The 22827-nt window shown below is 30.6% G+C and overlaps 1 protein-coding gene across 1 annotated transcript in view; it reads left to right on the top strand.

Annotated features, from left to right (window-relative positions):
- LOC145269457 (matrix metalloproteinase-19-like) overlaps positions 1 to 22827 on the top strand; it is a 74553-nt gene that overhangs the window by 33598 nt on the left and 18128 nt on the right. The window contains exons 6-9 of the mRNA XM_080125132.1: positions 5333 to 5578; positions 5947 to 6102; positions 15809 to 15964; positions 22226 to 22377. Coding sequence (XP_079981258.1) covers positions 5333 to 5578; positions 5947 to 6102; positions 15809 to 15964; positions 22226 to 22377 — 710 coding nt within the window. The remainder of the gene's footprint in view (positions 1 to 5332; positions 5579 to 5946; positions 6103 to 15808; positions 15965 to 22225; positions 22378 to 22827) is intronic.

The following is a 22827-nucleotide window of genomic DNA, read 5'->3' as shown; positions in this document are numbered from 1 at the left end:
AAGATGACTTTTCAGTCCTTCCAGCGACACGCACATCCTCAAGCAGACATGACACTGAAGTGTGTATCGGAACCCGTATCTTGTGATTAACAATACCTGCCCTGAACAACAGAGCCCGGTCACACCTCTCACAGATACAAAGATCTCAATGATTGGGCGGAAAAGTTTGGCGTTTCCTACACGCTTCCCTGAGCTCATTACTACTGGTTGTTTTGGTTTTATTTAAGACATATGTATCAGATGCAAAACTATCCCACTTTAAACTAAGAATGTGTCTAAGGCAATGCTGATGAAACCTCTCCAGCAGTTCTACATGTGACTGGTACAAGGTCCATGTTTCAGAGGCATAGAGTAAGGATGGCACTGCACATGTTTGATATACTGTCATTTATTTGTCAGAGTTAGATCACCATCAGACCAGACTCTATATACAGCTCATATATATATATATATATATATATATATATATATATATTGGATCATTTTGGACCATTTGGAATTTACCCATTCGATTGGAAATTTTAAATTCGACCGTGTTTGGATTTTACCATTCTTGAACTTTTTTACCCTTCACCGGACTATCCATTCATGTGAAATCTTTTTATCATTTTTCTTTTACCTCCTATTCCCCTTACCTCACCCTTTTTTAACCAAGTAAGATCTGTGACTTACTTGTAGTTTCATTAAATACTTTTATATGCAAAATCCGATCCTGCATTTTGCTAATTCCTGCCCTCTGATGAGAAGGAGAGTATTTCTTCGAAACTCCTCGGATTAACGACTATCCACTTATCTTGTGCTTCCGTTTTTAAAATTAAATATGTTTTTAACTCTTTTTCAAGATGTCTTTTAACATGTTTTATTAATCATTTGTTCATATTATAAGCTCTATTTCCTTTTCGGTTTTATTGAGCTTTTACATCTGGTTGAGATTACTTTACTTGTAAATATTATCTCTTTAATAATTATAATATATTTTAAGTTTACCATTTTGATTACCTTGGTAAACTTATTGTAATTTATATATATATATATATATATATATATATATATATATATATATATATATATATATATATATAAAAGGAACTTTGTCTGGGTGTCTGCATATCTCTGAGTTCATTCCCTAAGAACTCGAAAACGGCTGGGTCGATTTTTATGAAATTCACCCGAAACGTACTTCATGTGTCTGGCAGTGTCTTTAGGTAGGTTTTTTGTCAGGATGTGCTCGATAAGTATCAATATAAGATAATCCAAATAATCCGATGAAAGGAGGAGAGGCGATTTTGGTCAAAGTTAACACCTTACACAGCCTAACATCACAAGTACATTTGAAAAGTTTTCTTACCACACAAGCCGAAAGGCCCGACATATAAAATCAACAGTAGGATTGTTTTATATAAATATTGAGAGTTGATATATATGTTAATGCTGACAACTTTTCGTAAGGGGTGTATTGACTTTTGTTGCCAGGGATTTAGCTTTCAATGGCTATATTTTGAGTTATTTTGAGGGGAAAATAAATTAACTCTGTTAAATGTGCTGCAAACTTACATTTAAACAGACAGGATTTCTATTATAGACTAACCTGATTGCGGGGCGTTACCTGAGTGTATGTTAAGCAAAAAAAAAAAAAAAAAAAAAAATGGTAGTAGGGAGGCAGGCTCGAACCCGTATGGCGAAGGAGGAAAAGAACGTGAAAAAAAAACGTGGCGTGTTTCTGCGGCGTCCATCGCCAAACAGGAGGTGACGTAAGTTTAAATTAAGGTTAGCCAACTGAAAAAAAATGGGGATGACTTCCGGAAATATCGGGGAAAAAATCGATCCCTCTCTGTAGAAAAGTGCCCATTTGAGGGTGAAGGAATACATTTTTTAGCCAATTTTTCGATATTTGTCGTCCGAAGGGTCATGCCTCAAAGTGATGTCAATTTCGTGAAAATCCGTCGCCTCTGGCGAAAATTTTAGACATACATACATACATACATTCGCACACTTAAATAGACAGGTGAGATTTATATTATAGACTATCCTGGATGCCCGGCGTTTCTCGGGTGTTTAGAGGTGTGTGTTGAGCAAAATAAAAGTGGTAGTTGGCAGGCAAGCTCGAACTCGTACCACGAAGCATGAAAAGAACGTGGGAAAATACCCTGATATATTTGCTGTTGCGCCACTCGCCAAACCGGAAGGGACGAATGTTTAAATTAATGTTATTTAATCGAAAAGAAGAGATGACTTTCGAAAATACCGGCGAAAAAAGCGACTCCTTCCTGTAGAAAAGTGGCCAGTTGAGGGTGAATGAATTAATGTTTTTAGTCAATTTTTCGATATTTTTCGTTCGAAGAGCCGAGCTTCAGAACGATACAGATTTCGTGAAAATCCGTCGCCTCTTTCGAAAGTTTTATGTAGATATACATACATACATACATACATACATACATACATACATACATACATACATCTCTTGCTCGTCCGTCCAAGTCGACGATGACCAAGGTATCAATCAGTTCGGCGTCGGGGGTTTGTGGGTCCTGAGATGGCTGATGAGGCCAATCCGTGCTCGGCAGACTCTTCCACACTCTGGACACGTGAAGGCGGTATCGGCAGGCTGTGAACCGGCAGCTCTCTCCTTCCTCCTCTTGCGCTTCTGCTGGTCGTGTGTCATGCGTTGATTCTCTGCCCTGTCGGCTCCTAGGCTGATGGCGCAACGCCAAGCCGAACGTTCAACAGCGCGACTCTCCCAAGACTGGGGGCTGATGTCAAAGTCTTTAAGGGAGGTTCTCAGACAGTCTTTATATCGTTTCTTTTGGCCCCCTGCATTCCGCTTTCCCTGGCTGAGTTCCCCATAGAAAAGTTGTTTGGGGATTCGGCTGTTGTGCATGCGATAGACATGGCCTGCCCACCAGAGCTGGGTTTTGCGGATACATACATACATGATGATTGCAACGTCTTGTCAGACGAGTGCCACTTCCTCAGATATTTAAAATCCATGAGCCCAAATGCCTGAGGGAGTATCTATACAAATATGATGTTACAGAGTCTTAGCTTTGTACGACAGCTAAGTCTCTCTCTCTCGGTTCAAAATGTTGAGATCCAGCAACAAGCAAGAGCAAGATAGCCAGCAACAAATTAAACTGCAGACCAGCTTAATGCGGGTACTGGTCTTCCGCTTTATGGTTTTTTAAATCAGACATTTTCTTCTCCTTGAAGGTTGCCTTCACCACGGCTTACGGGAGTCCTCTCTACCCCAATACACATATACACACACACAAATATACACGGTACTAGTTGGCCGTTGACCCAGAAAAAGAGTTCATTCGCCCTTTGGAAGGTCTTGTTTTTAATCCTTCAGGGAGACTAGCCGCCCTCCTCACCAAACAAGTCTGGTGGGGGAACCAGTTTAGTCGCTTGTGACCCGACCATGAGGCAGGTAGTACTGGGTTACATGGTACCTGTAGCATATGACATGACCTGACATATATACATACATACATACATACACACACACACATACAGACATTTAAGCAAACAGGTGGGATTTATATTATAGAAGATGGCGTGTATATAACAAGTGTATAAACGAGTCTCTATTTACTGCTGACGTGCCGTCTATTTGTGTTCATGTATTTCGTGGGATCGTCTCTAGTTATGTATATAACAATCTGTTTGTGTGTATGTTCACATATAACAACATTAAAAGTACAGATTGATTGAATCAATGGCTCTCGTCTTGGGGAGGCCTCATGTTTTGACAAGCTTCTGGGCTTGACATTTACTCCTGATCTGAAATGGAACACTGTGAAATCTGTTGCCAAGGCCGCTGGAAAAATAGTGGCATCCTTCTATCGATCCAGTAGATATCTCACTACTGATGCAATTCTCTATCTATATAAGAGCCAGGTACGTCCAAGGATGGAGTACTGTTGCCACATCTGGGCAGGAGCTGCTAGAAAGGACTTGTCCTGCCTTGATAGAGTTCACAATAGACTTCGTAGCCTTGTAGGAGATGTCCTTTTCTCTTCATTGAAACCTCTCACAGAAGAGATGCTGCGAGTTTGTTTATGCTTTATCGTTGTTTGCATGGCAAGTGCTCGACTGAGTTCCAATCTATGCCCCCCCTCGCCAAACTTTCACAAGAAACACTCGTCCAGCTGAAAACACTATCAATAATTCCCCCACACTTTATCTGTGCGTAGACTCCACGAACAAAGCTTCTTTCTTAGAAGTGCACGCCTTCCGTTTTCTTGCTTTCCAGCTGACTACAATCTGATTGGCTTCAAGTCCAACGTAAACAAGTTCTTGATGAGCCGTTTCACTTAAGTTAACAAATTTACCGAATTTCCATTACTAACGTTTACTATATTTTCCAATTGGCTACTGTACACTCTTAACCCTTATCCTTTAGTGGTCTCTGAGCCTTGATAAGTGATGATTCCAATGTAAAAAGAAAACACATACAATTCTGTGGGATGTCCATCAGAGAATAGGGAAACATGCCTTCCATCTGGTTGATCTTGCGTTAAAAAAACAAGATGAAGATGCTTACAGCAAAAGTCTTGCATGTATTATTATTTATTTTTCCGATGCTTCCTTATTGAAAAAGGACAAGCTGGGATTCAGTTCTACATCATAATTATCAACACCTTGCTTAAGGCAATCACGCTCTGTTGATCGTCTCTCTGGACCTCCGATTTCCAACTCTGTTGAAACCCGACTGAACACATGGAATAAATAACTAAAACACGAAAGTAAAATAGAACAAATATATTGAAAGCAAAAAAGTATATACAAATATTTACATAGAGTTCATTGGTATAGTCATGGGGAGACCGTCCCTGGAAAAGGTGTCGGCTGGGTAGTCGTCGACTCTCTAAGTCTCTCATTGGGTCTCTCGTGGAGTCTCTCTCGTCTTTACGGTACCAACCATATTTATATAGTTGTACTCCCCGTGTGCTAATTAGGGAGAACCTACCACAGCAAACTCCTCGATACAGACTGACTTAATTAAGTCATTACGTGTATTACCAAGCTATTTTATTTAAATCATTAAAACACGTAACATTAAGATCACCTGATGCCATTACTAAAATCATCTCCATTGTTTATGTTCTAACAATTTTGTTTGTTTTAACATTCCCACGTTAACAATCCAGATCTATTAAATGTAAAAATGTTTATTTTTCTAAAACAAAATCAATTGTGAGCAAAACTAACCCGTATTTTCCGGGAAGCTAATAACAACACTACTGCGTACTTCCTCCCAATGACGTTACAACCGGCACACGTTAGCTTAACTCGTCACTTTCTTTTCTATTCTTTGTTTCTATTTTATCAGGAATGGTTTTGGCGCACGCCTACTTCCCTCAAGATGGTTCCACTCATTTTGATGACGATGAAGAATGGCTGAACAGTAAAACTAAAGGAGCTGATTTGGAGACGGTCGCTGCCCACGAATTCGGCCACGCCCTCGGCCTTGCCCACTCTGACGAGCCGAAATCCCTGATGGCGCCTTATTATCAGACGTTTCCCGATGGTTTCACGCTTCACAGGGACGATGTGGCCGGAATTCAAAGACTTTATGGTAAGCTAAATTATTTTAACCACATCTTCTCCCTTTGCCTCTGTCGCTCTCTCCTTCTCCCCCCCCTCTCTCTCTCTCTCTTTCTCTCAATGTCTATTTCTCTCTCCTATTTTCTCTCTCTCTCTCTCTCAATATCTATTTCTCTCTCCTATTTTCTCTCTGTCTCTCTCAATATCTATTTCTCTCTCCTATTTTCTCTCTCTCTCTCTTAATATCTATTTCTCTCTCCTATTTTCTCTCTCTCTCTCAATATCTATTTCTCTCTCCTATTCTCTCTCTCTCTCTCTTTCTCTCTCTCTCTCTATCTCAATATCTATTTCTCTCTCCGGTTTTAATAGGTTGCATTTGATTTGATTTTCTGATTGCAGGTAGAAAGCAAACAAGAGCGACCCCCAGACCTCCCAGAAGGACAACACGCAGACCCTCAAGAGGATCAGATAGACGTGGAAGAACCACACAAAGGCCGCCCCGACGCCCCGGTTTTTGCAACTACTCATACAAACGCATTGACGCAGCCATGCGAAGTAAGCATTATTTCAGTGATAAGTATATACGCATATAGCAAAATATACCGTCGATCGTTTTGACGAAAAAAGTTTGAATCCGGTTTTGCGTGTTTCCAAACGGATTCAATCATTATCAACATTCGTCCGTATTATCAGATGTATCTTTTGTTGTACCCAAGAGTGAGCCACACCTCACGGTTAATAACGCAGTATATTGGGGCCCTACGATAGCGACGAGTAGGTTAACTCGCTAAATCTATATAAATAGAACAGTAGATATATATGTGCGTGTAAAAATATTACGTCTAATTCAGAAGCAAGTTCTCGAACAATTGTGCGCGGATTGGATTCGAGTAAGGCTATTAATTAATCCTTATAAACCTCCAACTTTCGTCCACCCCGCTCATCATCTTGAAGACTCGTTGTCACAACGGAATCTTTCAGATTATTGTTTTGGGCCAAATGCTAAGTTGAAATCGCGAGGTGTTTCATCAGCTTTTCGATCTAGCTAGAATTAAAATAATAAATTGTGGGAATTTGCTTTTTTTACATCTTGTAGTCAACGTTCTAAAAAAAGACATAATTGCTTTAAAACGATTGTAATTTAAACGATTAGATAGAACGAAAAACGCTTTTTATAATAATATATAAAGTAAAGGTATTATAATGAAACTTATTTGAAAATATATTATTTGTAATCAAAATTAAAAATTCCGCAAGAACTTATTTCTCAATCAAATCCTAAATATAATCGCGTTTAAGTAATCGATATAATAACTCTAGAATATTCAATTATAATCAATTACAAATAAGAAATATAATAATTCGAAAATCTATATAAATAAAACAGTTGATGCATATGTGTGTGACTATCTTTGTTGCGTGTCTGTGTGTGTGTTTGTATGTCTGTCTGTGTGTAAATATGTAATCAATAAAATATTAAACTACTGGTGACATAACACTGACATAACACGAACAGAAAATCGTACTCATACACCAAGGATGATTTATAATGAGTAAAATCTTTGTTTGGACGAATAAATAACATGTACAAAATTATGTCGACAAGTTGAAACGCAAAATGTTGCCGATATTTGTCTATTACTTTTGCGCATATGCAAATTCATCCATAGCTTGAATTGGTTGAATTTTAAATATTTCTTATCTATCTGTTAATAGCTCAAATGGTAGGGAACATGACTGGAGTATTAAATGCTCTGATTTCGATTGTAACTGATATAAAACGCGTTATTTTTTTAATTTGGAAATCAGTTCTACCTATTAGGTACAATATAATATTCAATAGAAAATTAACCCTGTAATAATAAATACGAAATCTGTATGAATTAAAATATATTTAAGCCTATTTTACGACCTGGCAAGTTTGGCCACTCCCTTCTAGCATTTCAATAAATCAATAGGAAATAATTTGCTTATTCAAGATGGCAACGCGAGACAGTTCCTCGTCGTTTACTTATAAATTTTTATTTTCTTAGTCTATATAAACATAGTAGTAGATGTATGAATGTGTTTGTGTCTGTGAAAATATTTAACCGATAAACTCTTAAACCATTGATTACATAACACTGAAATTAAGAGGAAATAGGAATCGTACACCAAGGATGGTTTATAACGAGTAAAATCTTTGTTTGGATGGATGAATTATGCGTACAGAAGTCGGCAAGTTTTAATGCAAAATGTTCACTTTAACTTGTCGACATATTTCTATTACTTTTGCGCATGCGCAAAGTCATTCATAGCTTGAAAATGGTATCATTTTAAATCTTTTTTTTTTTTTTTATCTATCTGTCGATAGCTCAAACGATACGGGACGTGGCTAGGGTGCTAAATATTTTGATTTCGATTCTAGCTAATTGAACCTAAGTCATTTTTTAAAATCTTTTGAAATCAATACGATATATTAAGAACAAAATAATATTCAACAAAGAATTGGCTCCGTAATTATAAAGACGAAATCTGCATGAATTTAAATATATTTAAGTGTATTTGATGTAGACGGATTGAAACAAATAACAATTAAATATTTGAAACAAAAAAGAACACGTAAACAATAGGCCCTGTCGGTGGGGCATTAGAATATGCCGACTGCTCACCTGCAGAGGGTAAAATTCCCTCAATGGGGGTCCTGGATATGACCTTAAACTATATCCAGTGGTGAGGCCTCACCTTGCGGGCTTTGGGGAGTTTGGAGCCACCCTTTAATTACCATTGCTCCCAGGTCCACTCTGACCCGGAGTGGTAGTACCTGTTTGGGTTCCAACTATGGGTTAAATAGAAACCGACTTGAAAACAACAAATATATTCTATTAAAAAAATTTTTCTTCAAAATCACCGGATTTGGAATTAAATAACCCGAAAAGGGTTGATATGCCGTAAAACAAAAACAACCAACCAACGTAAATAAACAGACAATAACAAAGCTGATCTCAAACGTCAACGTATGACATAATAGAAAAGGGTAAAGTTTTAGAGTACAAAGGTCACAGCTGGTGATATAGGTAACGGCCTTATCGCATTAGAGAGTTGAGAAGTGGAACGCGACGCATTCTTCAGTCATGTAGTCCACGGAATTAATCAGAAAGTCGGTTCTGTTAAGTAAAGTTTGAATCTGATGTGTTTTGAGTTATCAAATGTAAGTTCAAGAAGAAACAACCCGGCAACACGACTTGACCCGACATGAACCAGAAAATAAAGCCTCCTTTGAAACTGTAAAAAGATAGGACTCTTTTCTGCTATCAAGAACTGTACAAGGTCGAACGATGAATTTGTCACCATAAAAAATACAATGCTACAGATTTATTTTAAAAAATTTATTGAAAAGATCAATTCAGATAACTAGATTATGTCGTAGAACTGGCATCTATCCAATGTAACCACCTTGAAACTCAACACCGCCTCAATACGGGTCCAACACTGGGAGCATGCTTTTTCCACAAGTGCCAGCGGGAGCTTGGTTAATACTCAGTGGATGGAGGCGATCAGGTTGACTTTGGTGTTGTGGGAGGTCATGTTGCTGATGTTCTCAACGTATGCCCAAACAAAGTAGTTCAGCGGGTTTAGGTCGGAAGAAGAGGGAGGCAGTGAGAGAAGGGTACAAAGTCGTAGTCCTGATTCTGAAGCAAAGCCTGCGTCTGTTTGGACTTGTGGGCCGGTGCCGAATCCTGCTATTACACCCAAGGTCTGCCAGCGGCCACCACATTCTTCAGCGTATCCAGGTACAATTTGGTGTTAACTTTAAAACCGACTTCAAAGATGGGAGTAGCATGATGTGGCTCTCAGTTGAAACCACACCAAAGACCATAACAGTGGCCGGAAACTGTGTTTTCATCATCCTGGGCACGTCCCTGTTATTCGTGGCAATCCAGCGATGTATTTTGAGGATGCTGGTAATGGTTCTCTTGTCATTACTTGGCTCGGTAGAGAGCATGAGTTGTACAGCGGTGCATCTCCGATCTCGCCCGTTCAACATTGTGTCATTTTCAGACATGATAGACGACTTCTATCGCTCTTGGGATTCGTACACAACTGGTCAAATAGTAAATAGTCTGCCAAAAAAAAAAAAATAAAATAAATAAAAATAAATAAATAAATAAAAAAGAAACCCCGTTTTAATCAAACTGAAATGGAATCATGTCTTCTTGTCTAAGGCGATAATTTTATCATTCCACCATGTACAGTATCATCTTCAGCGAATGTTTACTGGTGAAGTGTTGTGCTTTTAATTATATTCTGTGAACTGGAGTTCCTATTCGCAATGCCCCCCCCCCACGAGACAGAGTTAGACACCAGGGTCGTTTTTTCTTTAACGTGGAGAAAAGAACTATAAATTAAAATTGTCTCAGTCGTGAAGGATTTCTCTTCCACTGAGAGAGAACAAGGAATTGAACTGCAGCATCTGAAGAACAGATACTACACTTCGATCCTGGTCCAAAACAGCCTGTTTGAAAGAACTGTGTCATGTCCCGGTTTTATTGAACTTTATATTGTATGTGTTAAAGAGAGTAAACAGTGGATTTTCGGTTTACTTTCGCATCCTTTTTTTCGTCCTTTATTTCTCACATTCCAGGAGCAATGTTTCTGACAAAGGGGTGAGAATGGTTGTTTTTCAGGTCAGAATCTATTCCATCTAACAAGTATTGTTGGTAAATTTTTCTTTTTACCTTGAATTAGTATTTTTTCTTCTTACAGTGCTTCATGCTTTGTCTAGAGCGATTTCTATAAAAACAAAAGAAAAAACGTCCACACTCACACGCATTGATAAATTAAAACTTAGTTGCATGAATGTTTATTTACGGAATGAAGTATGTGTTTTTATATGAGGTTGCTGCATCAGTTCTCGCCGTTTCACATAAAAAAATTTTGTTCTAAAACATGTTTTGATATATGGCAAAGTGTTGTGTATCATTACAAAGCACGTATTCGGTTCTACAAGATAATGGTAATCGTTTTTTGCTCATATAATTTTTCTCGTCTTTCCCAACCGTCAAATGGATTGTCAAGTAGATAAAAAAAAATCACATTTTCAATAACTCCTTCTTTTCGCCTTTAATTGAAGTCAAAAAGCGAGTGAAGTCACCAAGGATATGTATGCCGTATATGGAGAAAACACTATAGCTGAGAGAGGACTATTCGGGATTGGTTTACGAGATTACAACACAGTAATTTTGGCCGCAATGACGGTTCTCGTTCCGGAAGACCAATCAAGATAGACGAAGACCAACTCGGGGTTCTTTTGAAGGAAGATGGCCATCAGACGTGTAGAGCATTGGTTGAAAAGATAAAGCGTGATTTTGTGACAATTTCATGCCATCTTCAGTCGATGGGATTCACACAAAAACTTGGGGCTTGGCTCCCACACGAACTTAGTTTTGCTGTTAAAATTTTTTGATTTTCTTTTTAAAAAACGGTGGGAACTTATGCAATAACCTAATACGTGCAATAAAATACATGCATTCGTATATATAGCTGTATATTGGTATATATATATATATATATATATATATATATATATATATACCAATATACAGCTATATATACCAATAGACAGCTAAATATATATATATATATATATATATATATATACCAATATACAGCTATATATATATATATACCAATATACAGCTATATATATATATATATATATACCAATATACAGCTATATATATATATAAATATATATATATTTATATATACCAATATACAGCTATATATACCAATATACAGCTATATATATATATATATATACCAATATACAGCTATATATATATATACCAATATACAGCTATATATATATATATATATATATATATATATATATAGCTGTATATTGGTATATATATATATATATATAGCTGTATATTGGTATATATATATATATATATATATAGCTGTATATTGGTATATATAGCTGTATATTGGTATATATAAATATATATATATTTATATATATATAGCTGTATATTGGTATATATATATATATATATATATAGCTGTATATTGGTATATATATATATATATATATATATATATATATATATATAGCTGTATATTGGTATATATATATATATATATATATATATATATATATATATATATAGCTGTCTATTGGTATATATAGCTGTATATTGGTGTATATATATATAGCTGTATATTTGTGTATATATATATAGCTGTATATTGGTATATATAGCTGTATATTGGTATATATAGCTGTATATATATATATATATATATATATATATATAGCTGTATATTGGCATATATATATATATAGCTGTATATTGGTATATATAGCTGTATATTGGTATATATATATATATATACATATATATATATATATATATATATATATATAGCTGCATATTTGTATATATATATACAGTGATGATCATATTTATTGGCACGGTAAAATAAAAGTTAAATTTTGTCTAATAAATTCTAAAAAAGGGATTAAATTAAAGAAAATAACAAAGTATATTATGTATTTTTAACTGGCCTTTCCGATGCAGCAATCGGATTTTAGAAAAAATAAATAACAAAGGAACAACAAACATAATTGCAAATTTAACTTTTATTTTACCGTGCCAATAAATATGATCATCACTGTAGCTGTATATTGACATATCTATATATATATATATATATACCAATATACAGCTATATATATATATACCAATATACAGCTATATATATATATATATATATATATATATATATATATAGCTGTATATTGGTATGTATAGCTGTATATTGGTATATATAGCTGTATATTGGTATATATATATATAGATGTATATTGGTATTGGTATATATATATATAGCTGTATATTGGTATATATATATATATATATATATATATATATATATATATAGCTGTATATTGGTATATATAGCTGTATATTGGTATGTATAGCTGCATCCAAGAAAATGGCAGGTATCAGTAATGACAGCATATGCAGGTTCTGCCACACAGAATTGGAAAGTGTGAGTCATCTGGTATCAAGTTGCAAAGTTCTTTTGGCGGACGGCTGCTACACAGCGAGACATGATGGAGTATGTAAGTACCTCCACTGGACCATCTGTAAAAAATTAAACATCCAGTGTAGCAGCAAGTCTTGGGAACATCAACCTGAGAGAACAGTTGGAAATGATTTATATAACATAGATTACGACCATGTAATCCCTACAGCCACCTACCTTGAAAATGCTGCTGTGAAACCTGACATGGTTATATGGAATAAGTCAGAAAGAGTGGCAACCTTGGTTGAAGTGAGTGTTCCTAATGATGGAGGTCTTAACAGAGCTGAAAGGGAGAAACAGATCAAATATCAAGGTCTCATGTATGATATGAAAAGAAACTGGAATCTTAGGGAGATATCAATCATACCGGTTATCATAGGTGTCACAGGGCTTATGAAGAAGAACCTGAAGTCCTACCTAACTAATATTCCTGGTGAACCAAGTGCAAAAGAGATCCAGACAATTGCACTTAAGGGAACAGCAAGGATACTAAAAAGAGCTCTCGGTTGGTTTCAATAAAAAGCAGGGGAATGTTGGCAAAATGAAGAGTAAAAATAAGGGTCTTCTATTGTGGAAAGTTTCAGGATTTCTTTTTTATTTTTGTATTCATTTAATAAAAACATATCACTAGTGGGTTACCTGGCGTTACCAGGTCGTAGAATACGCATAAATATTATATTTTAAATTAATACAGACTTATTATTTATTATAAACAGGTAGGTATTATAAACATAGGTATTAAGCGCAACGTTAAATTCCTTTAAAAAAATGAAGTAAAAAACGGAAAGAAACTGAGATATGTGTTTGCGAGTATTATTTTTTTTATTCTAACCTATTCACTTCTTGTAAGTAAATAAAATACTCGAGCTGAGATCGAAACAAAACCTGAATACAGTCCGTCAAGTACAATAACCATTAGACCAGCTTGCCACGGTATTTAAAACGTATTCTCAAACTTACTTATTCTTAACATAAAGAAATCTGTCATGTAAACGATTCACGCATGCGCAGTCGTAAAACAGTTGACAAACAGATATAAATCCGATTATCAGCAAGTACCAATTTTTCAATTTTGATGCCTTAACAACCCTTTTTCTGTGGGGGGAAATGGGTTAAAAAGATTTGCACATATCCGAATACACTATATACTACATTTTAAGTCTGTAAACCAAAAATTCGTAATTTGAGAAGTGTCCTCCCCCCCCACACACACGCACACACACTTACACATACACACATTCTATTTATAATAAAGGTAGATTTAGTATTCTAAATTTATCAATAACTTATCAGAAATTATATTTTTATAACAAAAATAATTCTCTTTGAGTTAATACAGGATATTCTTTAAGATTGATTTTCGCGGTTATTAAAGAAAGATCACAAGATTTTTTTTTATCAAATATATTCAATGTTACGTTATATAAATTTATCTAAACTATCGGGGCTTGTGGAAATTCCACCTGACATCTTTCATATTTGATATCTTGCTGTTGAGCATTCTGTGGACGTTCAAGACCCCGCGATGTTATTGTAGCCCTTTTGTTAAAACTGCAAAACTATTTATCTAAGTAGTCTGATCAATGTAGCCTCAAGATATATCTGGTTATTACGGTTTATCTCCAATATCCTCATAGGAATCTTTGATATATTGCCATTGTATGGACGTCCGGCGCGAACGGATACCCCATGATATTATTATACTATTTTTAGACAGGAAAGGTACTATCATTGGAGACTATCCAGAAGACCAAGAGGGTATATTTTAGTTTTACATATGGCCCAAAGGCGACATCATTTTGTTTTTATTTAATCTTTTGCGTCTTCGAGAAATCCTATTTATACAAAAGATGGATAGAAGATTATAATATACTGTTGTAGACCTAGGGGTCACAAATGAAAGAAACCACAAGTAGTGTAAAGTGTATTAAATATAATATGTATTTATCATAAAGAATACAGGAACCACTAAAGTGGTATGAAAGGAACGTGTTCGTAGCATGCGGTTAAACATGGTATGAAAGTTTCTGTTTAGTCTCTGAAACCAGTGGTATTTATTTGTACCCCACAACATATACTATATACTAATTTAATGTTCGTAGTATGGTCTTGCCTTCTATCCGCCATTTTAATAAATCTAATATATGTCTGTCTCCATATCTTCAAACTGTATCTCTTCCGAAACTAAAAGACGGCCTGGAATGATTGGATTTGTTTTATAAACCGTTTTTATGGGTTTTTATGGGTTTTATGGGTTTTTATAGGTTTTTTAATGGGTTTTATGGGTTTTTTTTATCGGTTTTTATGTGTTTTATAGGTTTTTATGGTTTTTTATGGGTTTTTTATGTTTTTAATGGGTTTTTATGTTTTTTATGTTTTTATGGGTTTTAAATGGGTTTTTATGTTTTTAATGGGTTTTTATGTTTTTTATGTTTTTTATGGGTTTTAAATGGGTTTTATGGGTTTTTTATGTCTTCAATGCGTTTTTATGGGGTTTTTATTGGTTTTAATGGGTTTTTAATGTGTTTTTAATGTTTTTTTAATGGGATTTTATGGGTCTTTAGCTGGTTAAAATAGTTTTAAGGGGTCTTAAATGGTTCAAAATTGAAAAAATATTTTTAATCAGTTCATGTGCGTTTATCGTTATTTTCATGGCAAGTGCTCGACTAAGATTAACTCTATGATTCCTCCTCGCCAAACTTTCACAAGAAACACTCGTCTAGCTGAAAACACTATCAATAATTCCCCCACTCTTTATCTGTGCTTAAACCTAAACGTAGATTCCATGAACAAAGCTTCTTTCTTAGAACTGCACGCCTATGGAATTGTCTTTCGTTTTCCTGTTTTCCAGCTGACTACAATATGGTTGTGTTCAAGTCCAATGTAAACAAGTTCTTGATGAGCCGTTCCCCTTAAGTTAACAAATTTACTGAATTTCCATTACTAACGATTACTATATTGTCCAATTGACTACTGTACACTCTTAAGACTTATCCACGAGTGGTCTCGTGGCCTTGATAAGTGGTTTGCCTATGTAAAAAAAAAACACGTTTCTGTTTGCTTACGAACAATTTCAAAAGTCACCATGACTTTCTAATGTCATATAGATCTGTTCATGTCATGCACTTATTTATTTTTTTATTTGCAATAGTGTATAAGACTGTTTTGTGTTTTCTTCTTTCAGTTTCGAGACACGATTTCGTGTTTGTTAACAGAGGTGAAGTTATTGACGGACGAAATGGACGGAAAATGGCCGTCCAGCGCCTCTTCCCCCGGGGTCCCAAATTAGTACAAGCAGCACTATATTCTGATCGCACCAGACAAGCCTTTTTGTTTAAGGGTGAGTATCCTTCAAATTATCATTTCAGCTAAACGGTACTAACATCGTAAACTATTTTATTTAAAGTTTTTTTTAGTACAACATAAATATATTAGTCAAATTCGGAAATACATGCCCCGTTTAGCTATAATGGTCCAATTCAAACGTGCATGCCCAATTTAGAGATACTGGTCCATTTCAGAAGGGCAGGTCTAATTTAAAGGTTTTGGTCCAATCCAGAAGTGCAAGTCCAATTCAAACATACTGGTAAAATTCAGAAGTATAGTTCCCATTAAAAATTTCTGGTTCGTTTCAGAAATACGTGTCCAATTTAACGGCACTTGTCAAAGTCAGGTCCAATCTAATAATAGTGTTCTATTTCAAAAATACTGTTCCAATTTAAAGATACTGGTCTAATTCCGAAGCAAAAAAAGAAGAGTTCATTATTCCAGCTGTTTTTTTTTTTTTTTTTTTTTTTTTTATTATTATTATTATTATCATTATCATTATCATTATTATTATTATTATTATTATTATTATTATTATTATTATTATTATTATTATTATTATTATTATTATTATTATTATTATTATTATTATTATTATTATTATTATTATTATTATTATTATTATTATTATTATTATTATTATTATTATTATTATTATTATTATTATTATTATTATTATTATTATTATTATTATTATTATTATTATTATTATTATTATTATTATTATTATTATTATTATTATTATTATTATTATTATTATTATTATTATTATTATTATTATTATTATTATTATTATTATTATTATTATTATTATTATTATTATTATTATTATTATTATTATTATTATTATTATTATTATTATTATTATTATTATTATTATTATTATTATTATTATTATTATTATTATTATTATTATTATTATTATTATTATTATTATTATTATTATTATTATTATTATTATTATTATTATTATTATTATTATTATTATTATTATTATTATTATTATTATTATTATTATTATTATTATTATTATTATTATTATTATTATTATTATTATTATTATTATTATTATTATTATTATTATTATTATTATTATTATTATTATTATTATTATTATTATTATTATTATTATTATTATTATTATTATTATTATTATTATTATTATTATTATTATTATTATTATTATTATTATTATTATTATTATTATTATTATTATTATTATTATTATTATTATTATTATTATTATTATTATTATTATTATTATTATTATTATTATTATTATTATTATTATTATTATTATTATTATTATTATTATTATTATTATTATTATTATTATTATTATTATTATTATTATTATTATTATTATTATTATTATTATTATTATTATTATTATTATTATTATTATTATTATTATTATTATTATTATTATTATTATTATTATTATTATTATTATTATTATTATTATTATTATTATTATTATTATTATTATTATTATTATTATTATTATTATTATTATTATTATTATTATTATTATTATTATTATTATTATTATTATTATTATTATTATTATTATTATTATTATTATTATTATTATTATTATTATTATTATTATTATTATTATTATTATTATTATTATTATTATTATTATTATTATTATTATTATTATTATTATTATTATTATTATTATTATTATTATTATTATTATTATTATTATTATTATTATTATTATTATTATTATTATTATTATTATTATTATTATTATTATTATTATTATTATTATTATTATTATTATTATTATTATTATTATTATTATTATTATTATTATTATTATTATTATTATTATTATTATTATTATTATTATTATTATTATTATTATTATTATTATTATTATTATTATTATTATTATTATTATTATTATTATTATTATTATTATTATTATTATTATTATTATTATTATTATTATTATTATTATTATTATTATTATTATTATTATTATTATTATTATTATTATTATTATTATTATTATTATTATTATTATTATTATTATTATTATTATTATTATTATTATTATTATTATTATTATTATTATTATTATTATTATTATTATTATTATTATTATTATTATTATTATTATTATTATTATTATTATTATTATTATTATTATTATTATTATTATTATTATTATTATTATTATTATTATTATTATTATTATTATTATTATTATTATTATTATTATTATTATTATTATTATTATTATTATTATTATTATTATTATTATTATTATTATTATTATTATTATTATTATTATTATTATTATTATTATTATTATTATTATTATTATTATTATTATTATTATTATTATTATTATTATTATTATTATTATTATTATTATTATTATTATTATTATTATTATTATTATTATTATTATTATTATTATTATTATTATTATTATTATTATTATTATTATTATTATTATTATTATTATTATTATTATTATTATTATTATTATTATTATTATTATTATTATTATTATTATTATTATTATTATTATTATTATTATTATTATTATTATTATTATTATTATTATTATTATTATTATTATTATTATTATTATTATTATTATTATTATTATTATTATTATTATTATTATTATTATTATTATTATTATTATTATTATTATTATTATTATTATTATTATTATTATTATTATTATTATTATTATTATTATTATTATTATTATTATTATTATTATTATTATTATTATTGACTCAGATGGAGCTTTCACACAAGTCATCAAAAATCTGATTGAAAAACCGGTGGTGTTCCCTGGTAGCTGAGTGACAACAAGTCTCCCCAGACGTCCAGCACTCTTCACCTCCTTTGATAGCATTTGCAAATAAATTTGCGTTATCGCAACAGCTTATCACCACTGATTTCCCGCTGGCAGTGGCCATTGATCTATCCTGGAATTTGAGTGGCACTAAGCCTCCCCAAGGTCCTAGCTCCCTTCGCGCTTGTCCAGCGGAAGTCTGGTCAGTGCTCTCTACTTGGTCTTTCCATCCTCCTTGACCCTTCTCAGTTATTTGGTATCACTTTTCCTTAATATTTCAGCCGTTTTCATTATCGTTAATCGTCGTATCTTTGCGGCCATTCCTCTGATTCCAATTTCTCTTATTTTTTTTCAAAGTTTTTCGGAATTGTTCCTAGTGCTCCTACTATTATTGGTATTATTTGGATTTTTTTTTTACATCCATATCCCTTTCAGCTCTCTGGACAGCTCAGTGTATTTACTCTGTTTCTCTTTTTCTTTAATATTTATCCTGTAGTCAGCTGGGACAGCAAAGTATACAATTTGACTGAATTTTTCGACATCTGCTCTTCTTGCTTGGATGGGTTTGTCTGTCTGAATGTCCACGTCCCATAGGATTTTGCGCTTCTCGTTTTCGAGTACTGTTGCGGGTTTATGCTTGTACCACTTGTCTGTATGCTTAAAATGCGACCGTTTGCACAATTCCCAGTGCACCGCCCTCCTTACTTGGTAGTTTCTGCTGTTGTATTCCTTTTGGGCCAGTTTGCAACATTCACTTACTAAATGGTTTATCGTTTTGTCTCGTTGTCCACATTTGCTGTTTTCTTGTGTTTTATCGATCTTTGCTTTGATATGGTTGATTCTTATCGAGTTATCTTGTGCTGCGGTTATTACAGATTCAGTTTCTCGGTTTATATGTCCTTTTCGCATCCATGTCCAAGTGTTTTCCTTATTCTCATCTTTTGTCATTCTTATGAATTTTCCGTGGAGTTGTTTCTCTTCCCATTTCTCGTTTTGTCTTTTGTCTCTCTGTTTTCTGTTTTGTTGGTTTTCTCCGTGTCTCGCGCTGCCATAATTAATTATCCTTTCAGTGTTTTGCATTATGTATTTTTCTAATTCATTTTTTGTGTCATTCACACAGTCTTCTAGCAGACCAGTTCTCTCCCGCCGTCTTTCCTTTTCACGTAGAGTCTGTCAATATCGTTCTTTGCGTGTAGTGCATTATGCATGATCATGAGTTTCCTGGTTTTCTGATCGAGCTGTGTCAGATCTTCTTTTGTCCACCCTATAAACGGTCCAGAGTATCTTACTAGTGATACTGCCCATGTATTTATACCATTTATTAGGTTACTGCTATATAATTTCGTTTCCAGGAGTTTTCTTGTTCTCCTGAGGTATTCCTTTCTAATTCTCTCTTTAATTTCAGTTGCTTTGATGGTGTCTGCTGCCAGAATTCTCAAGTATTTATAGTCGTCTTGTTCCTCTAATGCCATCATCTCTGTTTAATTGTGTAGTGCCGTCTGTATGTTCTTGGTTTCATGTAGCGCTTCATGTTTTGTCTCTGTGGCAGTTATTATTATTATTATCATTATTATTATTATTATTGTGATTATTATTATTATTATTATTATTATTATTATTATTGTTATTATTATTATTATTGTTATTTTTATTATCATTATTATTGTTATTATTATTGTTATTATTATTAATATCATTATTATTATTGTTATTATTATTATTGTTATTATTATTGTTATTGTTGTTATTATTATTATTGATATTATAATTGTTATTATTATCATTATTATTTTTATTATTGTTATTTTAATTATTATTATAATTTGTATTGTTATTATTATTATTATTTGTATTATTATTATTGTTATTATTATTAGTTATTATTATTGTTGTTATTCTTATTATTATCATCTTTGTTATTATTATTATTGTCATTATTATTATTAATGTTATTATTTTTATTATTATTATTAATTTTGTTATTGTCATTATTATTGTCATTATTATTATTGTTGTTATTACTGTTATTATTGTTATTATTGTTATTATTATTATTATTATTGTTATTAGGGTTTGTATTACTGTACACATAGATTCGAAAAAGTTGTCAAAAAACAAATATAGAACAAATAAATGTTATCAAAGGCAAGATAAGTTACTTTTCTACCTAACTGGATATAATTCACGTGTTTTTATTCAGTGTAACATGTTTATTCAGCTCGAAAAACATGCAATGTTTACCGATGTATTGGAAAATTCAAAATGGCAGCCGAGACTGTCTCTCGGAGAGGGTACGTTTGGGAAAAGGTATTATAAATAATAAACTAGACAAAATACTGTTAGAAATTCGCTCAATATATGTTACCGTGACATAAGTTGACATGTATTCGGTTGTTTTCTAACAGTATTTTGTCTAGTTTATTATTTATAATACCTTTTCCCAAACGTACCCTCTCCGAGAGACAGTCAGCTGCCATTTTGAATTTTCCAATACATCGGTAAACATTGCATGTTTTTCGAGCTGAATAAACATGTTACACTAAATAAAAACACGTGAATTATATCCAGTTAGGTAGAAAAGTAACTTATCTTGCCTTTGATAACATTTATTTGTTCTATATTTGTTTTTTGACAACTTTTTCGAATCTATGTGTACAGTAATACAAACCCTGTTATTATTATTATTATTGTTATTATTTTTATATTTATTATTATTATTGTTATTGTTGTTATTATTTTTATTATTGTTATCATTATTGTTATTATGATTATTATTATGGTTATTATGATTAGTTATTATTATTATTATTATTGTTATTATATTTGTTATTGGAGTTATTATTGTTATTGGAATTATTATTATTATTGTCATTAATATTATCATTATTATTGTTATTATTATTATTGTTATTATTATATTTATAATTATTATTATTGTTATTATTATTTTTATTGTTATTATTATATTTGTTATTATTATTGTTATTGTTGTTATTATTATTATTATTATTATTGTGATTATTATTATTATTATTGTTAATATTATTGTTATTATTATTGTTATTATTCTTGTAATTATTCTTATTGTTATTATTATCATTATTGTCATTATTATTATTATTGTTATTGGAGTTATTATTATTGTAATCAATGTTATTATTGTCATTATTATTGTTATTATTATTATTATTATTATTATTATTATTATTATTATTATTATTGTTATTGGATTTATTATTATTGTCATTATAAATATTGTTATTATTTTTATTGTCATTATTTTTATTGTTATTATTATTGTTATTATTATTATTATTATTGTTGTTATTATTATTAATGTTTATTGTTATTATTATTGTCATTATTATTATTGTTATTAGCGTCATTATTATTATTATTATTATTATTATTATTATTATTATTATTATTATTATTATTATTCAGATCGTAAGATATTTGCCTACACCCTCGGTTCAGATGGGAAGTTCAGGTTGGTAAAAAATTACCCAAAATCTAATAACAACCCCTACACGTACAGACCCGACAGCGCAATAAAATATTTCGATCAAAACGCCGAAAGGCTCTTACTTTTGAAGGTTTGTATAATTTTGCTTCTCTCTCTTTCGACTTCATCTCACTTGCTTTCTATTCGTGCATATCTTGGCAACATAATTTACCAGAGGAGGTTTTACTATTCAGATGGTTTCAGGTTTTATACATCCAATGGATATATATATATATATATATATATATATATATATATATATATATATATATATATATATATATATATATATATAACGTTGCATCTCCTATTTGGACGCGAGAAAAAGGTTTTCAGTCCATAAATTTTATAATCTGCCGTGGAAAAATATCTCACATTTGCAAGGTAAAAATCATAGAGTGCGGACACCAATTCACGTACCCCGATAAAAGTATCTTCAAAGAAAAATAGCACTTAATTAGCGAGACACGTGGAACTTCCACAGCGGACTGTTTCATATGTGATATATTGGTGTTGGCATTCTATTGACGTTCAACGTAAA

The sequence above is a fragment of the Euprymna scolopes genome, chromosome 45 (genome assembly GCF_053919585.1).
Source record: "Euprymna scolopes isolate OS-2025 chromosome 45, ASM5391958v1, whole genome shotgun sequence".
Classification (NCBI taxonomy): Eukaryota; Metazoa; Mollusca; class Cephalopoda; order Sepiida; family Sepiolidae; genus Euprymna; species Euprymna scolopes.
The sequence above is the reverse complement of the archived record's forward strand: the minus strand, read 5'-3'. Positions and strand labels throughout refer to the sequence as shown.